We start from the raw sequence: 27,381 nt of genomic DNA, 5'->3' as shown, positions 1-27,381 counted from the left end.
TTTGGAAGGGGCACAGTGGGAATGGCTGGTTCCTGCTCCTCAGTGTCTGGGGCCTCAGTTGGGAAGATTCAAAGTTTCAAGGTGAGGTCAGGGATGGAGGCAGGAATCGTCGGAAAGGCTTGTTCACACACATGTCTGACACCTGGGTTGGGAAGACTTGAAGGTTAGGGGTGCCAGTGGGGTGCCCACCTCTAACGTCTCCACAAGTGTGGCTGACTCAGGGCTCTTGGCCTTCTCACAGGGTGGCTCAAGGCTTCAGGCATAAGTGAATAAGGTAGAAGCTGCATCATCTTTCCTGGTCTGGCCTGGAAGCCACACAGTGTCACTTCCACTGCACTGTAGTAGCCAAAGTGAGTCTGCGGCCCACTCAGACTCAAGCAGAGGGACAGAGACCCCCCTCTCAGTGGGAGGAGTGTCCAGTCACATGGGAGAAAAGCATACAAGGTGGGAGAGGTTGTGCCATTTGGAAAATGTCACCTGCCATGCCTGCCGAGGGACTCCAGTGGCCGATCTTGGGGACACAGGTCCTGAGAGCCTGTGCCTCAGCAGCACCCCTCACCCACATGCCAGGAAAGAAGCACGACTTTTTGTTGACAGAATCATCAAAGGTGTGATGTGCCACCTCTTTTTTGATTATTTTTATCCACTTGGTAGCTGCGTGTGTCCAAGGCACGACACGGATCTGGCAGCCCCGCTCCGCCCGGCTGAGCTGGCCAGGGGGAATATTCAGGGCAGACAGGTGTTTGGGGAGGTGTTCTTTCATGAGGAAACTGGCTGCGCAGAAGCTTTGCCTCTGCCTTTCTGTTTCCTGCCGGTGGCATCTGTGGCCGGACGAGCACAGGGCTGGAGTGCCAGCTGTGTAGTCTGGGCTTAATTTGCACAAGATGGCAGCAGCCATGGGGACCCCAGTTGACATCTTTTGAAATAGCCCTATTTTAGGATGTTGGAGAGAGCGAGGCATCCTGCAGACACATGCTGGGAGGTTTGGCCGGGCAGACCGCGCTGGTTTTTCTGTTTTAACCACAAGAGAACCTTAAGGCAGCAGCATGAGGCAAGTGGGAAGGGGATACAGCATCCAGGGAGGACATGAAAGTGAAGTTCACATGGAAAGCTGGGGCTGCTTAAAAGGGTCATTGAAAAGTAGCTCAAGAAAGGCTGGTGAATTGTGCTGTGCCCGCTGGAGACCAGCCATTACTGGTCTATAAATATTGTACTTCCCGATCACGTCCACTACTATGCTCCAGCCCAACATGGCAGCAGAAACCCACCCCTCATGCCGTCGAATCATGTGGCAAGCCCAGGTGTGGGCACATTATGAAGGTTGGTCCATTCGAATGCATCTGATTTTCCCTTGTTCCCATGGTGTTTATTCCCCTGTCCTGCTGGCCAGAGTTGGGAGTGGCCTGGAACCCTGGGTATTCTCTGGGTTTGAATCGAGACCCCAGTTGCACAGTCCTGTTAACTGACTAGCCTGCTTGAACACTGTGCTTAAGGCCCAGGTGCCCGACTGAGAACTGGCTCCTTTATCAGTCCTGTTCCCCTCTGACCTCATTCTTTGTTGTGCCATTCCCTGAGCTCTCTATTGCACGCCCTCAGCTGGCAATGTGAAGCTCAGTCCATTATTCCAGATGAATGCAGGACTGAGCTGCTTTGGCAAGTAGTGTCTGGTCTCAGAACATCAGGACTAGGGAACTGCATGTGGTCCAGATGGGGGCAGTTAGTAATGCGTGTGTTGGTGGTTCCAACTGGAAACAGAGGAACCATGTTCCTAAGGTGACTGTGGAGCAGGTGGAGGGGAATGGGAAGCCTCACTCACTGTTGGAAGGGAAGAGTGGGTGGGTGTTGGTGCAAAGGCAGGAGGAATTGGACCTCAGAAAGCCCCTGTACTCACTGAACCCCCATGCCTTCCCTTAAGAGTGGTAACATACAGGTACCCAGTCAGAGAAAATGAGTGGTGTGAAGCCAGGAGATTCCGTAGGATTCATTGGCCACTCTTGCTCCCTGTACACATAATTAATTACTCCATCTCTTGGTCCCATCATCCCTATCTCCGGGACGTTAGTTTATTCTTTACTACCTTCCCCTGGATAATTACAGTAGGTTGTTGCGTCCTTGCTGCCAGTTTGTACTTGCTGTCAGTCTGTCTCACTGCAGCCGTGCCGTTTTGCTAAAACACACATCTGCTCATACCACCTCCCTGCGTAAAAACTGCCTGGGACCCCAGGGTGGATGCCAGGCTCCTCCGTGTGGCCTGTAGTCTTCCAGTCCCGCCCCACCCTTTGCTCCAGCTCCATCTTCTCCCTCTTCCCTTCATAAAGGCTCTGCTCCAGCTACCACTTTTTCCTAGATGTGTCAGGGTTTTTATTTCCCTTTGGCCTGAAATCACATTGTTCCCCATATTGAGAGTGGCCTTCTCCTGATTCTGTCCCCTGGCCCAAGCCCTTCTTTGCAAGTCTAATAGCAGCTGTGTGCCCTATGACCCCTTCTGAGATGTCTCTTTCTCTCTGCATCTCTTATTTTCAGAGTTCTCCACAGTAGGTGTTCAAGTAAGATGGGTGGGTGGGGTGGAAGGAGGTCCTCGTTAAGAGCCTGGGAGCTGAAGCCCATCGTCCCAGCTGGGCTGCTGCCCGGCTGTGGAACTTTGAGGAGGATCCTTACTTCACCCAGCCACAGCATTTTTGTCTGTAAACAGAAATTAAAACGGTACCCAGTCTCATGAGGTTCTAAAATGAGATAGTGCGTGTAAAGTGCTGAGCACAGTGCCTGGCACATAATAAGTGCTCTGTAAACACTTGCAGTGATGACGATAGTGGTTTTAGGGGTAGACTTATGGCCAGAGTGAATAGGAGTGGAGATGTGAGGATGAGGGAAGTTCTACCCTATTTTTCTTTGTAGGATCAATTCTTCATCATTCTCTCTTTCCCTCCCTTTTGCTTTTATGTAGGTGACTGCTGACCTTGTCCAATCACCAAAGCAGTTGGTAGTTTTTATTGGCCAAAGTCAGTAGACATTTCTGCTCAGGCAGAAATGTTAGCCGCAAGGACTCGATCTCTTGGAATGACAACCTGGATTCTCTCCTGCTTATCGTTCTGATCCTGGATGTTGGTTGTATTTTAGAGGCTTCTGCTAACCCCAGCTCCCTTTCCACCCATGGGGGTGCCTCTTTCCCAGAGAGTAGGGTGGGTGCTGCAGTTTGTCAGGGTGGAGTCTTGTGGTTCGAGGACAAAGGTGTGGCATCTCAAGAGGTGACTTGCTGGGGCAGGGAGCGTCTGGTGAGAGGCTGACCCTTGTGCTTCAGAAAGAACTCCACCCAGTGTACCCTCACTGCTTTTAACAGCACCGGCCTGGTCTTGTAGGGGAGACCTTCTGACCCAGGGCCTGTGATGGAGCAAGGGGAATGCTCTTCTCTAAAATAACTTTCCCTCCACTTTAGAATGTGAAGGATGGTTCTTCCTGCGGGGAATGAGCAGTGAGTAATGTTCCTCCTGTTTCAGAGTTGACACTTTTTCTTTGCCTTTCTTAACACTCCCTGGAGGCCCTTTCTGCTGGCCTGGGGATGAATCCTGGGGCAGGGCACACAGCACGGGAAAGCACAAAGGGATGTGGATGGTGGCTTGGTGTGGGTGGGGCAGGAATGAAGATTCCGCTGTGAACGGGATAGTGAGATAGGCACTGGGCCAAGCAACAGGGCCCCAGAGATGGGTAGAAAGAGGTCAGGAAGTCAAGGGCGGGTCCTAGTCCTTTCAGCCTAGTGACTGAAGGGACGGTGGAAGAGGATTCTGCAGACCAAAGTGGAGATCCTGAATCGAGAAAGTTTCTTTTGGGCTTTGCTGTGTGGGGCCTACCTGCTGCTGCTCAGCACCACGTACATACTTGTCTTGAGGATGCACGTCCAATGGTGGTGTCAGAACTTCAAGATCCCAGGATTCCCCTGCTTTATCAGTTCTTATCCTCACAGTTTTGAACATGTAAGTTTTCTCTTCTCAGCTTTCCCACTGACCTTACGGGTGGTATTGCCTCCATATACTATGTGGAGGGGTGTGCCTTGAAGATGATCAGTGGTATTGGGTTTACAGGGTCCAGTGTGCACGACTCAAAACTTCTAAAACGGCATCACAGCTGGCATAGGGAGGTTACCTGCCCTGCCTGCAAGCTAATGTCCTGTCTCAGCCACGGTGCTTACAGTGCACATCTGCCCTAAACTGTGCCCGGCGAGGTGCTGCCCACCTGCAGGCTTCTGCCATCAGACTTTGCCAGGGCTGCCCTAGTGTGGGTGTCCAACCTTCCCAGCTCTTCACAGTCTCTACTTCTCTAAAGCACTCCTATTTAAATATAGAAGGCTGTTTCCCTTCCCTAGACAAATGCAGAGCAATCCTCCGGTGGTGGTTTGGGTTCAGAGGCCCCCCGAGTTCCAGTGGAAAGGACAGTGGACTCAGGTAGAATTGGGTCTTACTCTGAGCTTTGGTGGCTTCTCTGCCAGTTCTCTTTTGTTCTAGATCTAGACAGTCATACCCTCTTGTCCTGGCCAGTGAGAAGTAGCCATCGTCCAGTTGCTGTGAGCATTCTTAACGGCGGCTCCATCCATAGAGGACATAGGATCTGGTGAGGTGCCTGCCCAAGAAATTTACGATATGAGCCCATCCCAAGACAACAAATACAGTGAAGGTGTGGGATGCACTGTGGCGTAGGAGAGACCAGTCTTGTAGGGATGTGACTGCTACACTTGCAGCCCCACATGCAGGGGCCAGTGTGATATAGTGAGTGGAAGGCGCTTGGGTGTGGAAGCCAGAGCAGGGTTCAAACTTTGGTTCTGTCTCTTCTTAGATGTGGCAAAGTTACTTCACTACTGAGCCCCAGCTTTCCCGTCTGTAGAATGAGCCTGCCGCTGTTCACCGTGCAGGCTGGTCATGAGGATGAATGAGGGGACAGGTGTGAAGTTCCTCCTGTCATGCCTGGGACACGGTGGGCCTGCACATAAGACATGGTAGCTGCTGCTGTAATGAATGCCACTGTTGTTATTATTAAATGACCTGCTGTTATATTAATAAAAATACATGTTTTAGATGATTTCACCTGTAGGTGAGTATAAAGAAAAATTTGTCACCTCAAACCCCAGTGCTCAGAGAGAACTACTGTTAGTATTCAGGTGTTTTTGCTGTGATAGATAGATAAATGGGCAGACAACACATCCTTTTTAAAAAAAATTTATTTATTCATTTTTCAAGAGAGGGGAAGGGAGGAGAAAGAGAGGGAGAGAAACACTGATGTGCAAGAGAAACATTAATTGGTTGCCTCTGCCATGCCTCCACCCAGGAGCCTGGCTGGGAATTGAACTAGCAACCTTTTGTGCTATGGGATGATGTTCAACCTACTGAGCTACACTGGTCAGGGCCAGACAGCGTATTCTTAACAAAAAGAAATATGATCAAACTATGTATTTTTGTATACTAGTGTTTTATTTTAACATAGTCACATGTATTATTAATTGCCTGCTATATCTTTTTGACACGTATTTTTAAAGTAACACGTGTACAGCATTTAGTGTAGGCGCCAAGTTATAGCATGGGGTTTACAATGAAACAGACAAAAGTTTCCTGCTCCATCCTTTCTCACTCCCTGAACCTTCTTCTCAGCCAGCGATCTTCCTGAAGGGGAGGTGCTGGTTTAATTTAAGCTCGAACACCCTGTACTTAGCACAGAGCACGTAGGTCCTCTACTAATGTGGACTCCTGTTTTTGAAATATTTAAGTCAACACCTATTATAAAGCATGACATACAACTTCAAAAATACGCAGTTGAAATGTGTTTCACGTTGATTTCATTTTATAGCAACTTGGAGAAGCCATCCAAATCTTTGGCTATATTGGGTAGAAATTTAAAAAAAAATTTTTTTTTAGTCTATCAAATTTGAGAGAGAGAGAGGGAGGGAGGGAGAAACATTGATTTGTGGGTCCACCCATCCATGTAATCATTGGTTGAATTCATAAACACACCCTGACCGGAGACCTCACCCACAACCTTGGTCAGTGGGGACAGCCCTCCAGCCACCCGAGCCACCTGACCATACCTTGGGAGGAGATTTCATTGGCTGAAATGTTACTTTGGTTTAGATTTTCAGTTTTAGTATGTCTATTTCTGTTTTGCTGTAAAGAGATTTTTTTGGTAGTAGAATTGAACTTGGTATTAGTTAGGTTAGGGCTAGCTATGAGAAGTGGACACTCAGAGTATCAGGAGCTGAAATAAGAAGTCTGTTTCTCTGGGACCTAAAAGTCTGGTGAGAACGGTCCATGGCTGGTATGGCATCTCTGTTCTACGAGCCCTGAACTGTCCGTTCACAACTGTGCCAACTTTTAGGCGTGATCTTATCCTCATGATCTTCTCACATGCATGTTCCAGGCACAGTGTAGGAAGGGTTGAAGAAACGGGGCCAAAGGCCCCGAGCTGGTATCTTTGAAGGCAAATTACAGAAAGCAGCTACAGGAGACATCATAGTCACTTGGCTATAGCTAAGAACAAGGAGGCTGGGAGATGTAATGGATGTTATAGGTGGCCAGGTGCCCATCTTGAAAGTGCGGGTTCTGTTACCATGGGAGGAGGGGAGAGGAACCGCTGAAGGGCGACTAGCAGTCTGGGTCACAGATTTCAGGCTCTTTCCTCTCATTAATCCCTGTTAGTCCTTCCACAACATGTTGCCAGGATTGCTCATGTAGCAGTTCGTTTCTGCTGTGTTTTCAATTTGTTTTCTCTTTCTCACAACCCTGCTGACTCTGTCCTTCTGTTTTAACCCCTTGGAGATTCTCTTCCATCCACTCCTCTGGAGTCCGAGGCTTTGAGACACTTGCATGGACGTGAGCTGAGGGCCGACAGGTGATGCTATCCTGGGTGGGGTGTCCTGCTGCTTTCTGCACGATGGGCTTCTAGTCCTTGAGCACAGTGCTTCCCAGTGATGGGCTGTAGGCTCCTGGGGAGGGGACTGCGGCAAGGTGTCTTTGAATTTAAATGTGTTTGTAGAAAGTGCAAGTGTCCATATTTCTGTTTTTCAGATGTGTGTGGGTGTTGCTGTGCTGATAAAATGTGAATTCACTTGCAAGCGTTTTTCTTTTTGGGTGGTGAATTTGGTCCGGCGGTCTGGCGCCCTGACGCCATTTCCTTCCCACCTGGCTTGTGTCCTGGCATGCCTCTTCCTGCTTGTGGACAGCCTCTCTGAGTTCCAGCCTCCACGTTTGAAAGTGCCTTCCAGCACTGTGGAGAGAATTCAATGAAAGTACGGACAAATCACTTAGATCAGTGCGCAGTACACCTTAAGGCCCTCACAAACATTTGTTCTGGGTATTGTTTTCTTTTTTAAATTAAATTTAATTTTATTTATTTTTATTTTTAAAGAGGGAAGGGAGGGAGATCGAGAGAAAGAGAGAAACATCAGTGTGCAGTTGTTAGGGGTCATGGCCTGCAACCCAGGCATGTACTCTGACTGGGAATTGAACCTGCGACACTTTGGTTTGCAGCTTGTGCTCAATCCACTGAGCTACACCAGCCAGGCCCCCCCCCCCCCCTTTTTTAAGATTTTATTTATTTATTTTAGACAGGGAAGTGAAGGAGAAAGAGAGGGAGAGAGACATCAGTGTGTGGTTGCCTTTCACGCTTCTGCTACTGGGGACCTGGCCCGCAGGCCAGCATTCAGCCCACTGAACCACGGTTTTCTTCTGTATTGACACACACTAAAAAGTACATTTACCATCACAATGACTCTTTTTAAGGCTGAAAGGACACATTTTAAAAGGTTAGGAGCCACTGCTATAGTTTCTTTGGTGATTCTGATGTTGCAGCCCTCAGGCAGATACATATTTGGGGACCATTGCCTTAGTGGAAGCAGTCAGAAGCCCCGGGGGTGGTTTGTATTCATTCATTCACTCAAGACAGATATTTGTTGGGCACTCTGTGCCTCTTCAGGTTACAGGTATAGAGAGGGAGGCCATTATAGTTCAGCTCTGTTCTCGCCCCGGGTCACAGAAAGGGGCACTGTGCTGGGAGTTGGCTGGCCTTTCCAGAAGCACACTGCACACCTCCAGTGATTTCCTTTTCTGTACCAAGAGGGGGCAGATCCTCAGTCCCCAAAGACCCAGTTCTCTCCACCTGTCTGTAGTTCTCCCGACAGTGACTTCTAGCTGATGGGTCCTGAACGTCTGTTGGGAAGCTCCACTTTGCTGATAGTGCCAGTGGCCTCGGTGCAGCTCTGCTGACCTTGCCGAACTTGGTCAGGGCCTTAGCTGCTGCTGGCATCTCCCTCCTGTCTCCGGCAGCACCACACCTCTGCTGAGCCAGAGAGTCGGGAGTCTAGGTGGTGAATCATTGGCCTCAGCAGGCAAGTCTGGCCTCTCTTGGCCTTGCCTGGAGGGACAGAGTGGGCCGAGGGCCGCGGCCAACAGAGGCTGGGGGTTGCATGCTGGCGTGTTCTCCCTTTGCTGTAGTGGCCCATGAGTCACGCTCCTCCAGGTGGCTCTTGCTGAGTCAGCACAACGGGAGTCTGGCCTGTGGGGCTGGAGCCTGAGCGCTTCCTTCTTCCACTGGAGACGATGTGCTGCAGGAAGCACCGTCTCCCGTGCTGACTCAGGCACCTGAGGCCTGGCTCTGCCTATGGAGCTTTTCCCTGGGGTAGACTCCTCTTGCCTAACTTCTCTTTGCCCTTCAGTTTAGCTGTTCTTCAGCTCAGGGGTGTGGCAGAGCTTGGCTGGGCCCAAGAAAGACTGACACTACTTTCCGGGAATCACAGGGAATGCCAGAGGTGGGGAAAGGGGGTCCTGATGATGGTCACACAGTGGGGAGCCCGAACCAGATGTTCTGGGTCTTCATCTAGTGCTCTTTTCTTTCTTCCTTGCTGAAGCTCAGAAATTGTCCTTATTAAGGTGGGAGAGGGTGCTGTGGCACAGACGTGGTGGCTGATCTGAGCTTTGGCAGGGGCAAGCAAGAGCAGATTTTGCATGTCGGGAGAGATGGAGGAACCAAGCCAAGGGAAGGGGGAAGCCCTGGCAGGGCACCTCTGGAGACGGACTACAACGGTTTCCTTCTCCCACTCAAGAAAACAAACAAACCGAAGGCAGGCTTCCAGGCTAAGAAGGCAGACTGAATGCCTCCAGGTATCTCATCTGCTTGTGCTCTCTTGAAACCATGCTGAAACTGCCAGAGCTTAGAAGGCAAACAGGAGAGGAGACCACAGTAATAAAGTGCTGGAAGCTGGAAATCAGGTGGATGAGTGGTGACTGACTTAGGACATTTGGGAAAGATACTTTTAAGCTGATTGTGAGAAAACAAAGAATCAATCTGTTTATATCACAGGCTCATTAAAAGTCTAGGAGCTGGCAGCCCCAGGTACCTCAGGAAGCGGGATGAAGTGAGCGCTAAATTAAAAACGATTGGGTAGCAGCTATAGGAAGTGCATTTGGGCCCCTGGACTGCTTCCTTCTCCACTCCAGGCAGCCACTGGCTGCCTTTCCTTCTGGCAGGGGCGGGACAGTTCTGGACTGGTGGACACTGGGCATACGGAGAGTGTGGGTACTTTGTTTTAAACAACAGGAAGATGAAGTCACGGCTTCTGTCCTAAAGCCCACATTCTGAGACCGCCTCGCCCCGCTCATGACTTGATTCCCAGCACTCCGGCAGCCAGACCTTTACTTTCCCGGCAGTTTGGAAGAGTACTGCCCCCTGGGAGCTGACCAGCTGAAGGGAAATGGCTTCAGATAGATATTCTTTTTTTTTTTAAGATTTTATTTATTTATTTTTAGAGAGGGAAGGGAGGGAGAGAGAGAGAGAAACATCAATGTGCGGTTGCTGAGGGTCATGGCCTACAACCTAAGCATGTACCCTGACTGGGAATCGAACCTGAGACACTTTGGTTCGCAGCCTGCGCTCAATCCGCTGAGCTATGCCAGCCAGGGCCAGATAGATATTCTTGTCTAGGCTCACCCGCATCTGCCCACAGTGAAGCTCGAAGCTGACAGATTCCTCCTATGTGACTAGAGGTTCTACCCAGCTTTTGATGCCCCCTTGTTATTATGGAAAACATATACACAGGTGAGGGGAATGACATAATGAACCCCCAGGTACTCAAACAGTGTTAACAACAACCAGCTAGCTCACAGGTAATGTTATATCTTCTGTCACCCCGCTCGTTCCCCACCCGTGATTGTTTTGAAGGAAATCTGCAGTATTATACACGGGGTCCGGCAGAAGTGAGGCCTGCTTGAGCATGGTTGGCATGGTAACATGGGTGTAATAATTTATAGTTTTAACTTGAACTTTCACCTAAAATGTCATATAGTATGCTTGAGTGTGATGTTGTTATGTTACAGAATCACATGCTTATGACTTCATAATAAATGATTTTGTAATAAAACAGGGGTGTTATTTGTACTGGACCCTGTATATTTTTTGGTAAATATTTCAGTATGTACCTGTAAAACCTAAAAAACTTCCTTTTTGAAACCTAAGCACAATCAGGTTCTTAATCATGAACAGACAACCCAGGATTACTATAACTTTGAGAAAAAGTGCATTAAAGACCCAAGCCCAAGTAGAAAAAGGAGCTGGAACAAACAGCAGCGGGAGAAAACAAAGAAAGAAAAAGGACCCATCAGGACATGCTCAGATGAAAGGAAAGCTACTTACTGCACCTGTATGACAGAAACAGCTGTTAGGCGGCAATGTTGGTGCTTGCCACTCAATTTTTTAAAAATTCAGTAAATAAAATAGAATGGTCTTAAAATGGAAACCATACTAGGGAAACGGCAAACCCAACAGAAGAGTTAGAGGATAAAGCGATGATGCCTCAGAAAGAATAGCAAAAAGAAAAAAAGCTGGAAAAAGTAGGAAAGAAAAGATAGGAAAATTGGAGGACCTTTCTAAAAAGCCCACTGTCTGAAGAGAGGTTCTAGAGAAAGAGAAAACAGAGACATATAGAGGAGGAAATTAACAGTAAAATAATTCAAGAAAATTACCTGTAACTGAAGGACATGAATTGCCAGATTTGAAAGCAGTCGCTAAATTCCCACCCGCTGAGCTTTCAGAACACGGGGGATTAAGAAGAGACTAGACATTTCCCGAAAGAAAAAGAGGTGTCACATACAGAGCAGCAGGAAGCAAAGTGGCTGGGGCTTCTTAACAACAGTGTTGGAATTAGGAATACAATGCATGATGCCTTCAGACTTTATGAAGGAACATGTCCAATCATGGGGATGGAGTATATAATTGTCTAACAGAAAAAAAATGTTCATTCCATGCCTTCTTTCTAAGGAGCTCCTGGGGAACACACCACCAAAGCAGGAGAAGAAACCAGTCAAAAGGGAAAGTGGGGTAGAGGGCACAGGAGTAGGTGCAGGGAGGTCCCAGGAGAGTGGCTGTGCACCAGACAGAGAGGGTGGGCAGTGAGACTCGGGCTGTCCTCACCTACTCACCTACTGCCCGTGTTCCATCAGTTTAACCTGAGGACTGACTACTGGGGAGCGTGCTCCAGATTCTCATCTGTACTTGGCTGTCTTGCTCACGTGCTGGTGAAGCCCCTGTTCACCTCTCCTAGCTCCACTGACGGGAGAGACGGAGCGTTCAACCCTGAGAACCAGAGGCAGGCCATAGTGAACTTAGAAATAGAAAATTAGAGGCACTCGCTCCCTCAGCCGTATTCCTGATGGATGTCCAGTGTCTGTACCTGGGCCCACGTCCCCCCCACCAGATGTCCCCACTGTGGCCACCTACCAATATCGTTGGGACTCGTTTATGATCTTGCTTATGGCTTTCCCAGAAAGGGCTCTTGGCAGTTCTCTGGAACCATGACCAAACACTCTGTTTAGCTCATTCCTTTCTGGGAGGCTTCCTCTAGCAAAGGCAGTATTTTTACTGTTATGCTGTATTGTGGGTAGATTGTGTTTCCCTAGAAAAGATATGTTGATTGCCTAATCTGTGAATGTGACACTGATTGGACATAGGATCTTTGTAGATGGGATCAAATGAAGATGAGGTCACGCTGGGTGAGGAGTGACCCTACTCCAGTGATTGGTGTCTTTATAAGAAGAGGGTAGTGTGGATGTAGACACAGAGATGAAAACGTCATGTGGAGACGCAGACAGACACACACAGAGGGCAGAGGACCCAATGACTAGACTGGAGTTATGCTGCCCTGAGGCAAGGAATGCCAAGAATTGCTGGCAGCTACCAGAGGCTGCAAGAGGCAAGGGCAGATTTTCCCTGGAGCTTCTGGAGGGAGCATAGCATGGCTCTACCTGCACCTTGATTTCGGACTAGCATTCTGGCCTCCAGAACTGAGGGAATAACTTTCTGTTGCTTTCAGCCACCAGTGTTGTGTTAATTTCTTATGGTGGCCCCAGGAGACTAGCACACACAGCTGCGTTTGTGCTCGTCTCAGTCACTTGTTCAGAACAAAACAATATCGTATTTAGGGATGCAGACATAGGAGGTAATGGTACAAAGAAAAGTAAGGGAATGAATGACAGAAGTCAAGATTGTGCGATGTCTGGGGAGGGGGCAGGGGATGTGACAGAAAGGGCCGTGTGGAGCTTCCAAGAGACCAGATGGGGTCACGTGGGTTTTCGTCTTATTTTCTTTAAGCCATACTACATGTTTTATGTACACTCTTCTATGGGTATATACATTTGGCAATAAACTTAAAAAAAAAAGAGTAAACCAAGCAAAACATAATCCTCAAAACAAGAGTTAGACCAATTGCTTCATCTGGGAGAGATGATGCTGAATCATTGGAACCAAATGAAGGCCTTGATGCCCAGGTGAGCATTTAGCAAACCAGAGCCCCTTGTGCTAATGGAGGGGAATGAGGAACAAGAAATCTCAGAGTGATAGCTCTCTCACCATTGGGACTTCGGGGGGAGCCCTGAGAGCCCGGCCTCCAGCTAACTGAGATGGGGTCAGACGCAGGGAGCCCTTGTGACCACCCTTCTCAGCTCATCTCTCCCTCTGATGCCCTGGCAGGGAATGGCCCTGAGGCCCTGTTGGGTGGTCTGTCTCAAATGCCATTGAATCCCACTGAAAGTCATTCAACCGCTCTGTGTTCGTAGAGGCTCAGGTTCATGTTGGTGCTGGCTTGCCTTTATTCCTAACACTTCTAATCTTTTATTTCTAACCAGGAAAGTAGGCCTTAGGCTCGGAACTTAGACCCATAGCAGGATCTACTGAGACTTAATAAGTTATTTTCATTTTATTTATCTGTACCTATTATTAGAATAATTTTTTTTTCATTTGTCATGATATAAAATTTCTTCTTGAATTTATTAAAAAGTCAATTTAAAGAAAAATACTAAGTAAATGGTATATAGGTGGTGCCCTGATCTGGACATAATTGGGAATAATGTCCTCGAGTTACTGAGATTTGGAAAACTGTGATTATCTTAAGTGATTGTAGCAAAACTTGAGCCCTTATTAGTGCACACTTTGTCCTGCCCTGCTATTCAGTTTTGTTGTGTATCTTTCCAATTTTGGAAAGATACACCCTCTTGGTAGCTTTTGGAAGGCCCTTGGTGGCAGAGTCACCAGCTTATCTTTCCTCATGTACCACCACCTCCATCCTCCCCCACCCCTGCCCCCCACCACCACCTGCACCAGCTGGATGTGTTAGTCACTAGCGAACCCTGGCCGAGGTATTGCTCTTTCTCCAGGGTCGTTATCCTCCCCACTGAACACTCGGCTCCCCTTAGTTCCCCAGGGATTGGTAACTTTGGGAAGATGCCCCCACCACCCAGCAAAACATGATTGGGCAGTAGATAGTCTGAGAATGATGCCCAGGTCCTCTGTCAGTGGAATAAGTGGCCAGCGAGGGGGCAGTTCTCTTGATTCCTGGAGTGGAGACAGCGTGCGTTCCAGAAGAAAGAGAATGAGGGTTTTTGCCCTCTAGGAGCCGCATTCCTCATTCCGTCACATTCCAGAGGAAATGAAGAGACGCGCACGTGCAGCAGTGGGCGTGGTGAGAAGGAGTGTATGATGTAAAGTTACGTGGTGTTGGTTTTGGGTGCTGAAGGAGTAATTCAGGAAAAGGGAGAGCAGTGAACACTAGTTAATCAACGATCGTTTTAGGGATCAAGCAGACATTGAAACAGGCCTTAAAGATACTTAGGATTTCTTTTTTGTCCTCCGGATGGCATGGCCCTCGAAGATCTGGCTTCAGACTTCATTCCCATCCCTCACTAACATAACTAACCCATCTGTGCCCATTTCAGCATGGGTTGTATGGGAAAAATAATGATGCCTGCTTCATAAGGGGTTGGTTTAATAATGAACTAAGGTGATGTATGTCAGCTTCTGTCCATACATCATGTAAAGAGCAACAAGTTGCTGCATAGTAAGCGCCCCATAATGGGCAGCTGTCATTATTATTTCATCAACCACTTCATTTATTGATGCAATAAGAATTTATTCCATGGTTATTATGTATCAGGAACTGCAGGCTTCCCACCTCAACACCTTGACTGCAGAGTCCCGTGGTTTTCAGCATGTGCAAGACACTTAACAGTAGTGATGACAGCTGCAGTGTCCTGAGTGTCGGGCACCCTGCTAGGTATTGATCTCATATTACCTATACTCCTTATCCCCACTGTGTAGAGGCAGGAGCAGAGGGGCCCAGTATATGAAACTTCTCCAGGATCGCATGGAGAGTGCTGAGCCTGAGATTTTAGTTGTCTGTTATTTTTTTCTGTTGCACACTGACTCTTGTTTCTGTCAACGTAAAAACCCTTATGTCCCAGATGGAACTTGGTTTCTTCAAATGGGCTTTGTCTCAGCTTCCCAGTCAGGCTCACCACCCTCCTACTTGTCACCCTTGTCTGAAAGACGGGAGACCTCTCCCTTCTCCATCAGGTCCCTGTATCTGGTTTATCACCAGGTTTTTAGTTCCAATGCATCCTTTCCTCTCTGTTCCCCTTGCCCTGGCCAGGTCCCTGCTGACTCAGGCCTGGCCTGTTGGTTGTTCTCAGTATTTGTTCCATTGCCTCACGCATGAGACGTGAGGTTTACACGATAGACTTCTGTGGAATTTTCTAAGTTTTAGTAAGGCGTTCTTAAATTTTCCGTGAAGTACAGCACAATAATTTGTCACTGCTGCAGCTGTTTGTCGGTTGTAGAAGCTTCCAGTGGGCTTCCTCCAGCGGTGCAGATAAATAAGCTGCTGTGAAGGTAGCCTTTCTTCCCCTCCTGGGAAAGCATCTTGGGAAAGAATTGTGCTCCATTCTGTTCCAAAAGGTGAGGCTTTCCTCTTTAACAAATGGTATGGGGACAGTTGGATATCCCAAGCAAAAAAAATGAAGTCGGACCCCTATCTCAGAAATGTACAAAAATTAACTAAGGATAGGTGAATGACTTACGTGCAGTAGTTAAAACTATACAACTCTTAGAAGAAAACATTGAGGTGAATCTTCACAAATTTGGATTTGGCAATGAATTCTTTGATAGTATCTTCAAAAACATGAGCAACAGAAGGTAAAGTGGGCTTCATCTAAATTTAAAAGTTTATGCATCAAGGATATTATTATGTAAGTGAAAAGACAGCCCACAGAAAGGGAAAAGTATTTGTGAACCATATATTTGGTAAGGGTCCAATATCCAGAATATAAACGACTCTTACAACTCAAAACAAAAGGCAAACAGTAGACATTTCTCCAAAGAAGGTATGCAAATGACCAACAAGCTTGTGAAAAGATGCTTAACATCATCAATCTTTAGAGAAATGGAAGCCCAAACCAAGATGAGATACCATTTCACATCCACTAGAGAGACTATTAAAAAGAAAAGAAAAGAAAAGAAAAAAAGAAAAGAAAAGAAAAGGGAAATCAGTGTGGTGAGGATGTGGAGAAATCGGACCCGTCATACATTGCTGCTGGTAATGTAAATTGGTTCAACTACCGTGGAAAACAGTTGGGTGATTCCTCAAAAAGTTAAACATAGAATTACTGTGTAACCTAGTAATTCTACTCCTAGGTATACACCCCTAGGTGTGCACACCCCTGGTGCTCAGACAAGTACATGTGCAGCCACGTTCATGGCACTATTCACAATAATCAAAATCTTCACAGTAATCAAAAGATGGAAGCAACCTCAGTGTCTATCAATGGACAGATGGATGGACATACCGTGGTGTAGCCGCACCACGGAGTATTATTCACCCATAAAAGGGAATGAAGTACTGACCCAGCCACTATATGGATAAAGCTTCAAAACATGCTCAGTGCAGCAGCCATGTGTGTCACTTACTGCATGATTCCATTTATGTGCAATATCCAGACTAGGTAAGGCTGCAGAGAGAGAAAGCAGATTGGTGGTTGCCAGGAGCTTGGAGGAGGGAAGAATGGGGAATGGTTGCTTAATGGGTATGGGGTTTTCTTGTAAGGGTGATGAAAATACAGGGTCTGGCAGATGTAGTGCCTGCTTGAGTGTGGTTGGTAGGGCAATAATATGGGTGTAATAATTTATAGTTTTAATTTGCACATTTCACCTAAAATGGCTTATGGCGTACTTGAGTGTGATATTGTTATGTTACAGAATTACATGCTTAATGATTTTGTAATAAAAGATTTTGTGATAAAAAAGCGGTGTTATTTGTGCTGGGCCCTGTATTTTGAAACCAGATAGAGGTGGTGGTTGTACAGCATTGTGAAGGGACTAAATGCCACTGAATTGTTCCCTTTAAAAATGGTTAATTTTAGCTCTGGCTGGCGTAGCTCAGTGGATTAAGTGTGGGCTGCGAACCAAAGCATTGCAGGTTCGATTCCCAGTCAGGGCACATGCCTGGGTTGCAGGCCACGGCCCCCAGCAACCGCACATTGATGTTTCTCTCTCTCTTTCTCCCTCCCTTCCCTCTCTAAAAATAGATAAATAAAACCTTAAAAAACAGGTTAATTTTTATGTTATGTGAATTTCATCTCAATTTTAAAAAACATGGAAAACATAAAGCTTTCACAGACTTTATAACCATAATTATTACTAGTAATAGATGCTTGGTTGATACCAATATGTCGGGACACTGTTGTTGAGAATCATTGGCTGTAACCATCTCCCAAGATTACTAGCTGGCTTCTTTTTTTTTTTTTTTTTTTTTTTTTTTGCTTAATTTCTTCACCTTTTTCACCCAGCCCTCCAGTCCCCTCCCCTGGGACAGCTGTCAGTCCATTCTCTGTCAATGAGTCTGTTTTGTTTGTTAGTTTATTTTATTCATTAGATTCCACATATAAGTGAGATCATATAGTATTTATCTTTCTCTGACTGGCTTATTTCACTTCACACAATACTCTCCAGGTCTATCCATGCTGTTGCAAAGGTAAGATTTCCTTTTTTACAGTGGAGTAGCATTCCATTGTGTAAATGTACCACAGGTGTTTTTTTTATCCCATCTACTGATGGGCACTTGGGCTACTTTCTGATCTCACTATTGTAAATAACACTGCAATGAACATAGCAGTACATACATTCTTTCAAATTGGTGTTTTGGGTTTCTTTGGATATATTCTCAGAAGTGGAATTGCTAGATCATAAGGCAGTTCCATTTTTACTTTGAGGACATTCCATACCGTTTTCCGCAGTGGCTTCACCTGCCTGCATTCCCACCAACACAGTACACAAAGGTTCCCTTTTCTCCGTATCCTCACCAGCACTTGTTGCTTTTGATTTATTGATAACAGCCACCTGACTGGTGTGAGATGATGTCTCATTGTGGTTTTGATTTGCGTTCCTCTGATGATTAGTGACATTGAGCATTTTTTCTATGTCTGTTGGCCATCTGTATGTCCTCTTTGGAGAAGTGTCTATTCAGGTCCTTTGCCCATTTTTTTAATTAGATTGTGTGTTTTGGTGTTGAATTTTATGTTTATGTAAATTTTGAAATTAACCCCTTATCAGATATATCATTGGCAAATATATTCTCCCATTCTGTGGGTTGTCTTTTCATTTTTTTGATAGTTTCCTTTGTGACAAAGCTTTTTAGTTTGATGTAATCTTAACTTGTTTGATTTTGTTTGTTTGTTTGTTTCCTGTGCCTGAGGAGATACGTTAGAAAAATACTGCTATGAGAAATGTCTGAGATTTTACTGGCTGTGTTTTCTTCTAGGATTCTTTTTTTTGAAGATTTTATGTATTTATTTATTTTTAGAGAGGGAAGGGAGGGGAGATAGAGAGAGAGAGAAACATCAATGTGCAGTTGCTGGGGGTTATGGCCTGGAACCCAGGCATGTACCCTGGCTGGGAATTGAACCTGCGACTCTGGTTTACAGCCTGCACTCAATCCACTGAGCTACACCAGCCAGGGCTTCTTCTAGGATTCTTAAGGTTTCAAGTCTAACAGTTAAGTCTTCAATGTGTTTTGAGTCTATTCTTGTATGTGATGTAAGAAGGTATCTAGTTTCATTTTGGGGGGCACATCTCTAATTTTCCTAACACCATTTATTGACTAGACTGTCTTTACCCCATCGTATGTTTCTTCCTCCTTTGTGAAATGTTAATTGACCATACAGGCATGGGCTGATTCTGGGCTCTCTGTTCTGTTTCATTGGTCTATATGTCTGTTTGTATGCCAGTACCATGCTGTTTTGATTACTGTGGCCTTGTAGTATAGTTTGTTATCAGGTAGCATGATTCCTCCAGTTTTGTTCTTCTTTCTCAAGATTGCTGTTGCTATTTGGGGTCTTTTGTGGTTCCATATACATTTTTGGAATATTTGTTCTAGTTCTGTGAAATATACCATTTGCCTCTTGATAGGAATTATATTGAATCTATAGATTGCTTTGGCTAGTATGGACATTTTAATGTCAGTTCTTCCTATCCATGAACACAGTATATGCTTCCACTTACTTGTATCCTTTTCAGTTTCTTTCTTCAGTATCTCAATTTTCTGATACAGGCCTTTCACATTCTTGGTTAAATTTATTCCTAGATATTTTTTTGATGCAGTTGTAAATGGAATTGTTTTCTTAGTTTCCCTTTCTGATAGTTCATTATTGGTGTATAAAAATGCAACTAATGTCTGGATATTTATTTTATAATCTGCTACTTTACTGAAATTATGTATCAGTTCTAGTAGCTTTTCAGTGGAATCTTTAGGGTTCTGGATCATACAGTATCGTGTCACCTGTAAAATTAGCTGGCTTCTGGTTACAGCTTCTCCTGTTGGCTGAGGGCAGGGATTTCTAACTCAGATGCCTTCAGGGGCCCACCCTGGTGGGATAAATGTTTGAGGTCGGCTGGGTGTAAGACAGCAGGGAGTGGTGGGGATTAGGTGAAACTGAGCTAGACCTGCACTATTATAGGCCTTTACATTCAGACCCACTGCTCCAGACTGATTCTTGCTCCATCTCCATCATTCTGCCATTTAAAAAAAAAATCATCTTCAGTATGCCATTCAGTTGCTAAAAATCCATTTCCTGTAACAGGATCTAAACTTCTCTGCTTCCCTGTCCAGCATAGAATATGAGGAAGTTCAGATGCTTCCATATGTACCTTGAAACTCTAACCTTCCTCCCCACTGCACCCCATCCCAGCCCACCTGGAGATTTGGTGGATTATGGAAGGGGGAGGGTTCCCTCTGAACCTTTGGTTCAAGGTCAGCTCAGAGGGAAATGGTCAGCAGCTGGTGGCCCCTTTATAGAGGGAACAGTGGGCTTCTTTAGTGTCATTGTCTTTTAGGGTCAGCAACCTGAGTGCATATTTGTCTGTTATCTGTTTGAGGAGAAGGGGAAAGAGACAGAAAAATCTGAAAAGATTTTTGTTAGGTGACATGGAGAAAGGTTTGGTTTCTGTTTTGTTTTGTTTTTTAATTTGCCCAAGCATTCAGAGGCTTGGACCCTTTCAGGATGATGGAAGCTCAGGAGGGGTGTGTCGGAGGAGAGGGCGTGGAGGAGGGAGTCTTAGTCCATTAGATCTAGGAGTGGCTGGCACTGTTTCCTTTTGTGCCTCCAGCCCCGTGGCTGCTTGTAATCCCTCTGTACTGATGGTTTCTGAGAAGCACCCGGGATTTAGAGATCCTCGGCCAATGTCCTGTCAGTATGGTAGCAATTCAGTGGACATTTGCTGGGGGAGAGGGACGGGGGGGGGGGGGGGGGGGGGGGGGAACGCACAGCAGGAAGAGTACAGTTATGTGACTTGAGGGACCTGCCTAAGGCCCTTGCCCTAAAACTGACCCCCCTGACCCTCTCTGAGTGTCAGAGAGAATCTTCCTTCCTTCCCTGAAATCCTGTGTCCAGCACTCTGAATCCCACATGGCCCAGTGTCCGGCCCACAAGAGATTGTACTGGTCCCGGGCCTTACATCCCTCTTGTGAAAACGGAGGCTTGCCTTCCACAGATCCAGGGAGTTTGACAACTGCCCCCTTAGGCAGAGTTCCTTGGCTTAGCTTACAGCACTGTAGTCAGTTAGTGTTTTTGCCCTTTCGGGCGAGATTGGCTCCCACAAGGCCACCTTTGCCACTGGAACCGTCCTGGGTGAGGTGGCTGCCTCAGTTGCTCTCCTAGGAATGCCAAGATGGCTCCTGGACCACGTTGCTTTGGTGTTACACCTTGGGAGACGGCGCTGTTCAGTGCACCAGTTCTTTCTTCCTGGGCCATGTTCACCCAGAACATCATAGGTGTGAGCATGTGTGTGCCCTCTGACCCTGTCAGCCAGTTCTCGACGGGTAGGTTAAGTTCCTGGGTTAAAGGGAAATCTCTTTGTCCCCAAATGTGTTTCTTTAAGAGCTTAAATAAAGTAACTTGACTAGTTCGTGGAAACTGTTCAGACACTGAAACCTTGAAAATCTAACATGCGTTTCCATTCCTTGTGGTCTGAGAGTGGTCATACCCTGTGGGTGCCTTGGCAGACCGGGAGCCCAAGTAGCCCCTCGAAAGGAGGGTAAGCAGTGACCACACAGCTCCTTTCCTAGGGCACGAATGGGCCGTATGGTTTCAATGTTAAGAGAGAAGGCTCTTGAGTCAGGCTACCTGAGCTTCAGTCCTGGCTTATTAGTTGGGTGGCCTTGGAAAATGTATTGAATGGTGCTATAGTTCAGTTTCCTCTGTAAAACAGAGATGGCAGTTTGTACCTACCCCATAAGGCTCTTGTGAGGGTTGGAGATAATGCCTGTCAAAGACGTGGCATAAAAATGGATGTGGCGCAGGTGTGTAAGAGGTGGTGGCTCCTACCATCAGTCAGTCCGTGGTAGCTGCGTGGTGGAGCCTGCAGGAGAGGACACGTGGATGGCAGGAGGGCTCTGTATTTTGTGGTTTCCCTGTGATTAATGCAGACTCTCTGGTTTCTTCTGTTATTCCTTTCCTTGCCTAGTATTGATCCTCCAGAAGGTGGAGAATGGAGACCTGAGCAACAAGATTCTGAAGATCACTGATTTTGGCCTGGCTCGGGAATGGCACCGAACCACCAAGATGAGCGCGGCAGGACATATGCTTGGATGGCACCCGAAGTCATCCGTGCCTCCATGTTTTCCAAAGGCAGCGATGTGTGGAGGTAAGGTCCAGAAGGGCAGGGTCAGTGTTCCCCAGGTCTGTTTTGGCTGTGCACACGCTCAGGACTTGGAAAATTGAGGTTGCATAGATTCCCAGGAACCCCGAGTAGGTCTGAGTGACCCCTTCAGAGCAATCTACACTAATTTCCATGTTGCCAGGGGGCAGTTTCCAAAGTCTTCATCTCTCAGAAATCCCCTCTAGAGCTGTGGCAAGAACACATCTATGCAGGACCCTCTCTTTTGGTGATTGTTTCCCAGGGAAGATGCACACATTCCGGGGGCAAAGTGCACTCCCATCTCTGAGTGCAGGGTGGTGAGGGCACTCAGTCACTCCTGGAGACCTTCACCAGGGTCACCCTGGCTTGCTTAGCAATAGTAGCTTTTATTGCTGGATCGATAAGTAGCTCCTGGGCTGATAAGTGTTCTTTGTGCTGTCTCTTTTTTCTTGGTGGGCTGGAAATGATTACTTCCAGTTAGCTGGTTAACCTTTTTAGTCTGTCTGTTGAATATGGACATAGAATGGAAAAGACAGGTCTCAAGCATGCTCCCAGAAGTGCAGAGTCACAGACCAGCCATCCCCCTAGTAAATGCCAGCCCAAGAGGTCACAAGGACATGGATCTAAAATTCTTGTCCCTAGTGATGGGAGGAGCATCTACAGAGCGAGCAGGCATCGTCGTGGCTGTGAGACAGCGGCATCACCTTGGTGTGCAAGAGAGAGGACTACAGGTTATCACTGTACTTCAGTCTGTGAAGTTGTTGTTTTCTGTTGTGTTGTAAAGTAAACTTGGGTACTTGTGTGTATTTTAAATAGCATTCTTGATACTATTATTCATGTACCATAAGGTTTACCCTTTTAAGAAGTATGTCAGTGGTTTTTTAGTGAATTTACAAAGTTTTATACCAATCACCATTGTTACTAGTTTCCTAGGACTGCTGTAATAAACTACTACAAACCCAGTGGCTTAGAACGATGGAAATTTATAGTCTGGGGACCAGAAGTCTATAATGAGTGTCAGCAGGGCCACACTCCCACCAGACACTCTAGAGGAGACTGTTACAAATAAGGGCTCTGGATATTAAGACATGGACATAATTTTCTAGGGCCACCATTCAACCTGCTATAACCAATATCTATTTTCAGAGTATTTTTATTGCCCCCAAAAGGAACCTGACACCTGTTAGCAGTCATTTCCTAACCCATCCTGGCAACCACTAGCTTACTTTCTGCCTCTGTGGGGCCTATTTGGACATTTCATACAAATGGGTTCATATCATATGTGGTCTTTTTTGACTGGTTTCATTCATTTAGTGTAATGTTTTCAAGGTCCATTCATGTTTTAGCATGTGTCAGAATGTCATTCTTTTAATAGGTGAATAATATTCTATTTATGGGTATACCACAGTTTGTTTATCTACTGTTCATCAGTTGATGGACATTTGGGTTGTTCCCACTTTTTGGCTGTGGACATTAGTGTACAGGCTTTTGTGTGAACATGTTATCAGTTCGCCTGAGTACATACTGAGGAGTGAAATTGCTGGGTCACGTGGTAGGTCTGTGTTTAACTTTTTGAGAAACCACCAAACTGTTTTTCACTTTGGCCATTCCATTTTGCATTTCCAGTAACAATGTATGAAAATTCCAGTTTCTCCACATTCTTTTCACGCTAGTTATGGTCTTTTTACTATAGCCATCCTAGTACGTAGTAAGTCGTACTTTGTTGTGGTTTTGATTTGTATTTCCCTACTAACTAATGATGTTGAACATCTTTTCATGTACTTAGTGGTCATTTGTTATGTTCTCTGGATATACGTCTATTCAAATCTTTTGCTATTTAAAAAATTAGGATACATAAAATTTTATGTTGAAATACTGAAATTCTGAAATACTTTTATATATCCTGGACACAAGTCCTTATCAGATATATGATTTGCAGTATTTTCTTTCTATTCTGTGAGGGTTTTTTCTGCTTTCTTGATGGTATCCTTTGAAACACACATTTGTAATTTTGATGAAGTCCAAGTTATTTTGTCTTTGATTGCTTATGCTTTTGGTGTCATATCTAAGAAACCATTCCCAAAGCCAAGGTCATGAAGATTTATGCCTACTTTCTTCTAAGGGTTTTATAATCTTAACTCTTAAATTTAAGTCTCTGTTCCATTTTGAGTTAATTTTGTATGTGGTGTGAGGTAGGGGTCCAACTTGATTTTCTTGTATATGGCTATCTAGTTGGAGAGTATTACTGTCTTAATATTAAGTCTTTGAACAGTGAACAACATCTGTCCATTTATTTAGGCCTCTAATTTGTTTCATTGATGTTTTGTAGCTTCTGGATATTGAACCTTATTTCAACACACATTAAATACAGGGTGAAGTAGCCATTGTGAAGAAAAGAGTTTTCCTTTATTTAAAACCTCTGACCAGATCTCATTAGATTGATTTGTATACTGACACTCAACTGTTTTTGACCTATAAAAACAGCAATTTCATGTGCTTCAAGCTAATACTTTTCATTGCTTGTCCATAGGCTGATATGAGTAGTTAATATATGAGCTAAACTAAGCTGCTATTACAAAAAGCCTACTGGTATGGTGGCTTAAGTAAGGTAGAAGCGTATTCCCTTTAAGGAGTAGTCCAGTTAGTCCAGGCTGGTGGGGCAGCTGTACCCCTGAGACCATTCGGGAACCCAGGATCTTTCAGGTCCCTCCGTGCACCGCCTTTATCCGAATGTTTACATCTGAGTGACTGTTACTTCTACATAATAGTCTGCAAAAAAGGGGAAAGAGCACTTATGCATGGCAAACAGTTTGTCTTTAATTTGGAGATGACCCAGAAGTTGGGCACATCTCCTCTGTGCACACCCCCGTTGCCTGCTCTGGGTTATGTGGGCACACCTGGCCCCCAGGAGGCAGACGAGTGCCGGCTCCCGCTGGACACTATGTGTCCAGCTAAACCTCTTGCTGTGGAAGAGGGAGAGAATGGATTCAGGGGACCACTTAACCAACCACTTGCCACACTCAGCTTCCTCTTACCTTTCTTCTTCATGGGAAAACATAACTTCTCAGTAATGTTTTTTACTTTCTATGATTGTTTTTTACTTTCTGTGTTCCTGCTAGCCTCTTCTCCCAGCCTGACCTTGAACTCATTCAAGTTTTCTTGTCACACATTCCAAAGCTTTCTGCTGCTACAATGATTTGAGCAGAATTGCCTCCGGTATCCAGGTACATTCCTAGTGGGAAGGGAAAACCCAAATGCCTAATGTAGGGTCTTCTCACAGTGAGAGAAATGGCAGGCAAAGAAGGGCAAGGCCATTGCAGGGCTGTGCCCATTGTGGAGGGACAAGGCAGGACCTTTCAACCTTTACCCAAAGTGTCCTTGTTCCAAGATGGACCTCTCGGTCTTGCCCTTAAATTACAGATCCTGAAAGCAGGCTTGTGGGGCCTCAGGTGAGAGGCATCTGATGTTATTCTACTATCTGAAGGGGGGAGTAGGTTAGAGGTAAGCTTCAAACAACGAGACTTTGGATGAGATGTCTTAGAATTTGTCATACAGTCTGCTCTGCTCGTTGGTCTCTAGGTTAGAATTATTCCCAGGACTTAAGCTTCCTGACTCAGGTTGGTTGATAAATATGGTTTGAAAATATAATTCACCCTGTTCTGTTTCAGCTTTTTGAGCTTCCATGCCGCAGTATCTCTTTCTAGGACACCATCTGTTGAACCCATTAAATGGGCCTTTTATCCCTCCCTCCTCAAGCCTACTCACCCAACTGGCTCCAAATGACCTTGTATCTTTACCAGAAGAAGCCCTGTGTCTGTTGCTGTTCTCGCAATGCACACACACTGGTAACAGTGTTTGCCGCCTGCAGATGCTCACTGGCCAGGCTCTATGCTGAGTGCTGTACGTGTTTGATCTCATTTGCCTGTTACATGGGGGATGAAATGGAGACTTTTTTTGATCATTATAAATTTTTAAAATTACAGTGGTAAGCCCTGGCTGGTATTGCTCAGTGGATTGAGTGTGGGCTGAGAACCAAAGTGTTGCCGGTTCGATTCCCAGTCAGGGCACGTGCCTGGGTTGCGGGGCAGGTCCCCAGTAGGGGGTGCATGAGAGGCAGCCACACATTGATGTTTCTCTCCTTCTCTTTCACCCTCCCTTCCCCTCTCTCTAAACTTAAATAAATGAAATCTTTAAAAAAATTACAGTGGTAAAATGTGTTCACGATAGAAAAGAATTAGAAATATAGATAAACAAATGAAAATCACCTACTTCTAAAGATAACCTATATTGATATTTTGGTATGCTTATTCCTAATCACATGCTCATCCACCCATCCTTTAAAATGGGATCTGTTTATTAAGATACTTTTTGAATATAATATCATGTGAGCATATCAATAAATATTTATTGTCAGAAATATTAATATATGCATTACTTATATGTGTTATTAAATACGTCATCATTTTGAAAGAGGTCTAGTTAACAACAAGAAGAATTGTAGGTTACTTTACTTTACAGTTTACAGTGTTTTCACATATGGTAAGTTCAGTTGTCTTTTCCAAAGAGAAACAGTGTGATTCCTGAATGTGGGGTTGCAGCTGATTCCTAAGTGCAACAGCCCATTCAAGGGCCACCACTCCTTTCAGAGCATGGACCCCTGAGTTGACAGTTATCTCTAATAAACAGGTTATTTCTAACTTAGAGATGATAACACAGGTTCGTAAGAAAATACTCCTGGTCCAGTTCAGGTGTACAGTTGCTGTGCGTCTGATGCATTTCTGCTTCAAGTTGAAAAAATATATCATCCCTCCCCCACCTTTGACCATACCAAACAGTGGAAAGGGTTATTGTACCTCTGGAGGTGGCTAATGAATGACACCCCAGTGAATTCCCCGAGGGCTTGGAGCTAGGCATGAGGACTGTTGGGAAATCACTGGTGGGGCTGTGGGAGCTGCCAGTTCTCTGTGGGGGAGAGGCTCTGTGGCAGTGTTTTAGCTGGTACTTCCAGGCTGCTTGTAAATGGTCTTGAAAGGCCCTCGTGACCCTTTCTCAGTCCCAGGAGAGCAACAAAGTTGGCTAAGCCTGAGGTAGAACTGAGGGCTCCTGCCCACTTCTCCCTGGGGCTCAGGCCCAGCTAACGTGTGTTTCTCCAGTTTCCTTCTTGGACTCTCTTTCTGTGAAAGGAATACCAAGACTGCATTTGTATCGCCTGCCTTCTGTTACAGAATTGAACAGGAACACTGGCAGAGGAAAACCTTCATTGGTTTAGTTCCCAGAAGGCCAGTGTCCTTCAACAAGGCTCTCTCTAGACACGGTGGGCTCTCCCCAAATCCCACCAGACACTTTCTCATTTCAGGTCTTTGCCAAGGGGAGACACAGTGTTTGTGAGCCATAGATGGTCACTTCTGGGTGAGGGGAAGTTGTTATATATTCTTTGCAGCTCTCTGTGAGGTGTAGGGATGGTTGTCTTCATTGTACAGACGAGGGAACTGAGGTTGGGAGACGTGAACTTGCTTTCCCAAGGTCATACCGCTGGCAAGTGGTAAAGCAGGCATTTCGCTCCAGTCTGTCTCAGTCTTTCTTGAGTGGCAGTCCTCTTATTTCACTTAGTTGTAGAGCCCTTCAAGTGGAGTGGAATGCCTAAGAGCAAAGAAGCAAGCCAGGTATGAGCAGAGCTGCCCTTGTTGACGCTGGGAGGGGCGGGCGCCTGGCTCCTTCCTTTCCCAGGTGACCCGAGGTGTCTCTGTGGGTCGCCTGGGGCTCCACGTGAAAACCATCACTGAAAACCTCTTTGTGCGAGGACACGAAGAGGACGCATGTTTGGACCTTGGAAGCACTCTACCGTCTTTCCAGCTGATTAGGTTTCAGACACCAGCCATCTTTGCTTGGAAGGGAGAA

The 27,381-nt window shown here is 45.9% G+C and overlaps 1 protein-coding gene across 1 annotated transcript in view; it reads left to right on the top strand.

Annotated features, from left to right (window-relative positions):
* Positions 1–27,381, top strand: part of MAP3K9 (mitogen-activated protein kinase kinase kinase 9) — a 77,573-nt gene that overhangs the window by 24,322 nt on the left and 25,870 nt on the right. The window contains 2 exon segments of the mRNA XM_028507868.2: positions 21,310–21,420; positions 21,423–21,489. Coding sequence (XP_028363669.1) covers positions 21,310–21,420; positions 21,423–21,489 — 178 coding nt within the window.

The sequence above is a fragment of the Phyllostomus discolor genome, chromosome 1, assembly GCF_004126475.2.
Source record: "Phyllostomus discolor isolate MPI-MPIP mPhyDis1 chromosome 1, mPhyDis1.pri.v3, whole genome shotgun sequence".
Classification (NCBI taxonomy): Eukaryota; Metazoa; Chordata; class Mammalia; order Chiroptera; family Phyllostomidae; genus Phyllostomus; species Phyllostomus discolor.
Note: the sequence above shows the minus strand (reverse complement) of the source record. Positions and strands in the feature narration are given on the sequence as shown.